Source organism: Microtus oregoni, unplaced genomic scaffold (genome assembly GCF_018167655.1).
Source record: "Microtus oregoni isolate MIOR12 unplaced genomic scaffold, Mior012 000000F_ref0000247, whole genome shotgun sequence".
Taxonomy (NCBI): Eukaryota; Metazoa; Chordata; class Mammalia; order Rodentia; family Cricetidae; genus Microtus; species Microtus oregoni.
This window is the reverse complement of record NW_024543059.1, coordinates 94,102,682-94,111,200: the sequence shown is the minus strand read 5'-3', so window position 1 is coordinate 94,111,200 and position 8,519 is coordinate 94,102,682. Positions and strand designations below refer to the sequence as shown.

The 8,519-nt window shown below is 40.4% G+C and overlaps 1 protein-coding gene across 1 annotated transcript; it reads right to left on the bottom strand.

Moving 5' to 3' along the window:
* Nucleotides 1-2,396: 2,396 nt before the first annotated feature.
* LOC121433533 (olfactory receptor 11A1-like) lies at nucleotides 2,397-3,344 on the bottom strand. Its single transcript, XM_041632025.1, has one exon. The coding sequence runs from the start codon at nucleotides 3,342-3,344 to the stop codon at nucleotides 2,397-2,399; it is 948 nt and encodes a 315-aa protein (XP_041487959.1).
* Between the last annotated feature and the right edge of the window lie 5,175 nt (nucleotides 3,345-8,519).

The window sequence follows — 8,519 nt, the reverse complement described above, 5'->3', positions numbered from 1 at the left end:
TTGATGGAAACCTCCCATTTCGACTCTCCAAGTAATGTCTGGCTGTGGGTCTCCATCTGTTCTCATTCTACTCTCAGAGGAAGTCTATCTGATGGTGACCGGATAAGACACTGGTCTATGAGTAGAGCAGAATAACATAAGGAGTTATTTTGTTAATATATACAGACGAGTAATGCTTGCTTCTATCCTAGGTCTCTGGGATATTTAGTCTCTAATTCTTGGTTAACCAAGCATTGTCAGGTGTGTGTTCCTTCTAATGGAGTGGGCTTTAACTCAAATCAGACATTTGTTAGTCCCACAAATTCTGTGCCACCATTGCCATAGCATACTTTGCAGGTAGGACAGATTATAGGTCAGAAGTGACTGGGTTGGTGTCTACATTTCTCTTTCAGTAGTCTTCAGAATACCTTTCCACACTAAAGAGATTAGAATGTAGGGGTGAAGGCTCTATGTAGGCACAAGCTTAACTTCTTTATATTCAATGTTCTGTTGGTGTTGTCCTTGGCAATGAGGCCCTGGATGTCAGTTTGCAGAGAGCAGCACTTTGTCTTTGCAACAACCTGAGTTGTTTCAGGGTTTCCATATGATGTTCGTAATTGAGTGAAATCAAGTACTACCACTAGAAGCCTCACCTGGCAACAAGAAATGTCCAGTTGTGACTCCATATTCCCCATTACTAGGAGTACTCAATCATCTTCATACATTCCAGGAAGTTTCCACTACACTAGGATTTTTTTTTTACCACCCACAAATAACCTCCAATTCCAGTCATTTCTTCCCATACTTTCTCCCTCCACTTCATCCTCTTCATCTGCTCCCCACCCCAACCCACTCACTCCCAGTCTGTCGATAAAACATATTCTATTTCTCCCTCCCTGGGTGATCCATATGTTGCCACTAGTCCTCTTCTCTTTATCTAACCTCTATGGGGATATATTTTGTAGCTTGGTTATTATTTACTTGATGGCTAAATACCCATTTATAAGCAAATATATACCATATTTATATTTTTGGCTCTGAGTTACCTCACTCAAGTTGATGTTTTTATAGCTCCAGCTACTTGCCTGCAAATTTCATGATGTCATTTAAAAAAAAACTGAGTAATATTCCATTGTATAAATGTATCACATTTTCTTTATCTGGATTATAAGATACTCTCCATAGGCCAAATGTATTTCAGAGAAAGGATTTGCACTCCTGATATACAAATAACATCTTGCATAGTTTTATTTTTATGAAGATTTTAGGTTTGCAGCAAAACAGAAAGCATAGCAAGTTCTCACATACCCTCTGTGCTTACACAGCCAACCTTCTCAGTATCCAAATCCCACGCCCAATGGGATCTCATTGTTAGACTCATGAAACGTCAACTTCACCCAATGACCAATGCAGCTCACTGTAGAGAGTGCGCATTCTTTTAATTTCAAAAATGTGTAATGATACATACCCATGACAACAGAATCACATAGTAGTTTCACTCTCTCTTAATTTTATAGTCTGCTTAGCCATGCTTCCTTCTTCCCAATGCTTGGTAACTACTGTCCTTTCAAAAATATTGTATAGTTGGAAACATGGAGAATGTAGCTTTTCCAGTAGCACTAGTGATATCCCTTTAGGCTTTCTCTGTGTCTTTTCATTGTCAAGTGATCCGACTCCCTTTTATAGAATTAAATAGCATATCATTTTCTGGACTTATCCATTCATATACTAAAGGACATTTCGGTTGCCTCCAATTTTTGGCAACCATAAATAATGCAACTATGAAAAGAATCTGTGTAGATTTTTTATGGAAAATAAGTTTTCACTGAATTTGAATAAAGGATGTAATTGCTCAATAATATTGGAAAAGTGTGCTCAGTTTTGTAAGAAAGTGCAAGGCTGTCTTTCAAAATGGCTGAGAATGTTGTGTGTCTACTAGCAATGAGAGGTTTCTCCATCTGGTGCTGCCAGTGTTGTAGGTTTGGGCCATTCTTATAGATATGCATTGGCTATCTGATTATTTTGAATCATCAGTACAATTTTGTATTTGTATTCATGGTTTTATATTGAGTATTCAGCTAATGATTTTCTTCTAATTAAACTGTGAGTTTGATGAGAGCAAAGAATGCCTCTGTTATTTTTCATCTGTTTTTATTATCTGTCTTGTCTAGCAAAGTACCTTGAGCATAATAGACTTTCAATGAATATTTGAATAAATTATTCAAAATCTTATCACTTCATCTTGTTTATTGGTTTTTATTTGTACATGAATCCATGAATACATTTACATAATGGTAAGACTGCATCTGACCTACTTAGACCATGGCATGGAATCCTAGTTCACCTGAACCTGTCAGAAGTCAGTAGCATCTATAGCATCCTCAAGGGCAGTTGTTACAGCACTTTTCTTTTTCGTGTCATATGAGAAAGTCTGGCTTCTTACCCAAGCATTTCTTCAAGGCTTCATGGATGTCTCTGTTTCTCAGGCTATAGATAACGGGATTGAACATAGGTGTCAGGATAGTATAGAGCAGGGAGAACCCTTTACGCAAGTATTGGGAAGAGTCGGCAGAGGGCACAAGATATGTGGCAATCAGCGTTCCATAAAATACTGTGACGACAGTGAGATGGGAAGAACAGGTGGAGAAAGCCTTTCTCCTGCCTGTGCCGGATGGGATCCTTAGGATGGCAATGAGGATGCATGAGTAGGAAATTGCGATGAGGAGAAACGGTACCAGCGTGACTGCAGAAGAGGTGGCAAAGGCAATGGTCTCAGTCAGTGAAGTATCCATGCAGGAGAGGTGGATCAGAGGGGTAAAGTCACAAAAGAAGTGGTCAATTTCATTAGGGCCACAAAAGGTTTGTCTACATAGCAGGACCATGGTGATGGCTGTGAGGAGGAAGCAGCAGAACCAAGATCCAGTAGCCAACCTTAAGCAGAGAGAGCCAGACATCAGGATGGGGTATCGGAGAGGCTGGCAGATGGCAAGATAGCGGTCATAGGACATTACAGCCAGCAAGAGGCACTCCGTCGCAGCAAGGGATCCAAAGAAGTAGAATTGTGCCAAGCATCCAACCACTGAGATAGTCTTCTGGTCGGCTATGATAATCAGCAACATCTTGGGGACAATGTTGGAGGTATAGCAGACCTCCAGAAAGGACAGGTTCACCAGGAAAAAGTACATGGGAGTGTGGAGAGCATGGTTGCACAGAACTAGGAGGACAATGAGGATGTTTCCAGAAACGGTTAGGATGTAGAAGATGAAAAACATTATAAAGAGGGAAATATTTAGCTGTAAAATGGAAGAGAATCCTCGAAGAACAAATTCCACTATCATTGTTTGGTTTGTCCAGGATAAGGGCATCTTTCTTTGGCTTCTGTGAAGGAGAACGTACAATGAGGCCATACAAAATCCAGCTGGTTCTAGTTTACACTAAAACATGAAGAGAATGGTTTTTATTCTGCACTCTGTCTGCTCCCTGCTCTGTGGTACCTGGGTCAGAGAGAGTGGAGTGAAGAAGAGAGTTGGGGTTCTTTAACTCACATGAAAGAAAATAACTTAAAATAAGAACTGTGGTTTCATTCTTTTCTTCCCCCTACTTGGTCTCTTCACTTCATCAGGAACAGAAACATGTAAAAGAGAAGACTATGAAGATGGATGGAGGGCGGCTTATTACACACTCTTCCTAAGTGTATTCTGGTAATCTGGTGAGCTATAGACAGGAAACTACAACAGAGAAAGTGAAGAGGAGCTTTGTGAAATCACAGAGAGCATGGTGAGCCAAGAGTACAAGACAAAGAGCCCCTCCCACATCAAACAGAAGCAATATTTGTCATTTAAGACATTTAAGGAAATGCCTTTTGTCATACCAATTTTATTTTCCTCTCCTTTCATCTTCTCACTATATTGTGGGGTGTGGAGTTATTTATAATTTGTTTCATTTTAAAGAGATCATATGAGTAGGAGGTTTGAGATTCTCTGATTTTGAATCAGAGGCTATGAAGGCATAACCCAGGGATGTGAGTGCATTAATGGAAACAACTTAAAAGTTTTTATTTAAGCCTTAGTAAGTGGTACCCATTCATGTGCCACAGAACAGGGAGTGCAGAATAAAAATCATTCTCTTTGTGTTCTTTTTAGAACTGGTCAGTGCAACCAACCTTGAGTGTAATATGTATAATTTGAGTGAGTTAAGGAATCCCAACTCTCCTCTTTAGTAGAATTTTGGTGAAAGCCACTCACAAACAACTGAGCACAGAGTAAAGAGAGACACACTCCCCAAACCCTGCTATGGTTCAGCAGAGTATGCGGCTGAACATACTTTAGTAATTACAAGGTCCAAATGTTGTATGAAATGCCTTAAAGAAATTATGGGGGGACCACATGGTTAAGGAAAGCAAGGTGAGATAAGAACGGTTATGAACAAGCACACGAAGCACCATGTGATGTCACAAAGAGGTTGTTACCATCAGTACCCAGAAAGCGTTAAATAAAGTCACAGATTCTGCTTTGTGAGTCAGACTTTAAATTTATTGGCTAGCTTCTCTAAGGTTTGGATTTTTCTTCATAAATTGCAATAAAAGATTGGAGCAGGACAATATTTTTAAAAAATCATACAAATGAAAAGATTGAACAATCATTGTCTATTTAGGGCTTCAGATAGTTTTAAGTTTACTAAGGAATGCCCTGGATTTTTAGGACCATTGACATGAAATTCCATCCTCCTGCACACATTGCACAACTCTGAACCATGTGCTTTGATGGAATTGTGGGCTAACAATTGATCCTTCCCATCTTGTGTCACCCCTATCTACTTTTTATAATATGCTGACCCCAGTTTTCAGTGTTGTAGAAACCTAGAGGTCATTCTATGGAGTATAAATTTCTACTTTCTCAGGGATGTATAGAAGTATCTATCCTTCAGTGTCTACAGTTCTGATACCCACAGGATGCCTCAAGTCGAATGCTTCAGACTCTGAGCACATTGAGTGTCACAGGGGACACCGAAAAGAAAGGACTTCTCTCCACCTGCTGCAAAGCACACCTGTGATTTGAGATCTCAGAAAACGGACTGCAGTTATGATACAACACAACCAGACTCCTGCATTCTGCTGCTACTAATGATGATAATATGTTTGTCCCAGGTAATCTTTCAAGTGCTGAAAATCTAGGACTCATGAAATCACCATCAAAACTCATCACCAGAATTGCAAGTACTTTACAGGTGGAGTCACACCTTACATGGAAACACAGAGACCTTGTGTAGCTATCCATGCTTATCCGAAGGCAGTGATGAAATTTAGACCCACTGTGGATTTCCAGCTGCTAACAACACTGTCTGGGAGCCTGGCTACAAAAGTTTATCAGCATCATCTGACAGAGGTAAAAATAAGAAAATTTCCACAGCACAGACTTCCACCCAGTTTTAAATACAGAGAGAAAAAGGCCTAATTTGGGTATAATTATATAAACAGTAGCATTCTCATAAAATCTATATTGTCTCCTGGAGTTGCTTTTGGGTGCTTTTTATATTCTTTTTTTTTACCATCTTTTAAAAATGAGAGTAATCTATTATCTTAAGATTGATATGAACTGTTTTTGGAGAAGATGCACAAAATCCTTCTATTTCCTCTCTACCAAGTGATTGTCCTACTTACTTGGGGCTGCTCCATACCCTCATACAGTGCATAGAGTCATGAATTGAACAGTAAGTTGGGTGAGAATAGAGAGCCATGAGTACAAAGACAGCAAAGACAGGCTAAGAGTGTAGGCTCTAAAATGAAATGAGCTAGGTTCAAATCCTTTGCTCAACCACAAAAGTATTTGCTTGAGAACAAACTTAAACTTTAATGAAAGATCAACTCTTTTTTTTTTCTTTACCTCTGTGGATGAGGCTTTCAAGGACAATGAAGGTGGAAGGCCTGACATCCCCATGCTAGCTTGCAACCAATACCTCCTCAGCAGAACTGAGGGAACTTTAGAAAGCTATCCTTTGAAAAGCCAGAGGTGTAGGACTCCTGTATTAACTGTTTATATACACTTCTTGACTCCAGAACCACAAGCCCAACAATGCAATGAGTGTATACACCATGGTGGTGTAGGACTGAGCCCAGAGAATGTATTTGTGAGTTATAGTGCACCCTCCCACTTCCTTCCATATATGCCCCTTCCTTCTCTTAACTCTCCAATAATCTTTTTCTCCTGCTCTGCCTCCTTTCCTCTCAGTTCTGTCCAGAACAGTCAATATTGTCATTCAGTAGATAATGGACACCTTGTGAAAGACACCAGATTCCATTCACTGGATGTATTCAATAAGAACAGTTTGTAAAGACAATTAAAAGAACTTAAAAGAGCTTGGCTCAGTAAAGAATGATTAAGATTGTTTCTTTTGATAAGACAGGTGTCCTGTGCAGAGCCCAGACTGACTTTGAACTCTATCTTCCTGATTAAGCATTTAAGTGATGGGGTTATAAGATTGCACCATCATGCCTGGCTTGGTTGGAAGGTTTTTAACATTCTTTCCAAACTTGATGTTTTTGTTGTTCTAACATGAAACATCCCATTTCTCCAGGAAGTATTCTTAACACAAATTTGTAAAGAAAAGAAAGGGCTTATCACAACCAAAGTTAAAACACTAATACTGTGTGAATTATAGGTGTTGTTGCTTTCATTTACAAGATTGAAAACAAAACAAAATAAGAATTTGAGGTGAACATAGAACACTTACTTTAAACTAAAAGCAGGGGGTAGGGTGAGCAATCAATGAGCAATCAATCAATTCATTCAAAATAGACCTCACAATAATGACAATGGACTTATGGCAGGCACTGGTCAGTTCAGAACAATTGTCAAACAAGTAAGAATTTTATTTTGCCATTAATAGTTGATTAGGACATTAGTGAATTATATTTCCATCCAATAGGTAGACTAAAAACAGGAAAAGGGAAAAACCATCAGAACAGATTAACTTTACCTACCAGTGTCTTAAAGGGGTCCACTCCTACTCTACAGAGCCAGGTCAAGTAGATTGAAACATGTCCATTTACCCTGGATTTAAACATTGAGGACAGATATGTGGAATCTGCTTTTAGCCAGAAATACACCTCCCTGTGCACTCAACAAAAACTAAGGGCTATCTCCCTTTCATTCTGGGAGGCTGGTTGAATTTTGACCTTATTTCTCAACCTATTCCCCTGAGTAAACTGGAGTACCTTTGTGAGTAAATCTGTCTCTTCCCCAATGATGTCAAACACAGGAATTTTCCAAATGACTCAGAAGGGAAATTTCTGTTTATTTTGCAACGTATCTAAAGTCTAGGTGCCTTCATCATACAGAAAATCTCTTTTTTTCCTTTGCTGCATGTTAAGCTTGTACTTAGAGAAAAACTATATGACTTTGGTAAAGAGATTTATTTTTTTTATTTATTTTTTTTTATTTTTTATTGAGAAAAGGAGAAAAAAAAACAAGTTTCCACCTCCTCCCAGCCTCCCATTTCCCTCCCCCTCCTCCCCCCCTACGCCCCCTCCTCCCACCCTTCTCCCCCTCCCCCCACTCCTTTCCCCCGCCCTCTCCAGTCCAAAGAGCAGTCAGGGTTTTCTGCCCTGTGGTAAGACCTAGGACCTCCCACCTCCGTCCATATCTAGGAAGGTGAACATCCAAACTGGCTGGGCTCCCACAAAGCCATCACATTACGTAGGATCAAACCCCCGTGCCATTGTCCTTTTCGTCTCATCAGCCCTCATTGTTCGCCATGTTCAGAGAGTCCAGTTTTATCCCATGCTTTTTCAGTCACAGTCCAGCCGGTCTTGGTGAGCTCTCAATAGATCAGCTCCACTGTCTCAGTGGGTGGGTGCATCCCTCGTGGTCCCGACTTCTTTGCTCATGTTCTCCCTCCTTCTGCTCCTCATTGGGACTTTGGGAGCTCAGTCCAGTGCTCCAGTGTGGGTCTCTGTCTCTATCTCCATCCATCACCAGATGAAGGTTCTATGATGATATGCAAGATATTCGTCAGTATTGCTCAAGGATAGGGTCATTTCAGGTTCCCTATTCTCAACTGCCCAAGGAATTAACTGGGGACCTCAGCTTGGGCACCTGGGAGCCCCTCTAGGGTCAGATCTCTTGCCAACCCTAAAGTGGTTCCCTTAACTAAGAATTGTGGTTCCGTGCTCCCCTGTCCAACCTTCCTTTATCCCAATCCTCCTGCTTTCCCAAGGCCCGACCTCCTTCCCTTCTAACTTTTCTCTCCCCATCTCCCCTTACCCCCAACCCACCCCACCCCAAGATCCCAATTTTCTCCCCGGCAATTTTGTCTACTTCCCTTAGCCAAGAGGATAACTATATGTTTTTCCTTGGGTTCCCCTTCTTACTTAGCTTCTTTAGATTCACCTATTGTAGACTCCGTGACCCTTATTTATGGTTAGAAACCAATTATGAGTGAGTACATCCCATGTTCATCTTTTTGGGTCTGGGATACCTCACTCAGGATAGTGTTTTCTATTTCCATCCATTTGCATGCAAAATTCGAGAAGTCATTGTTTT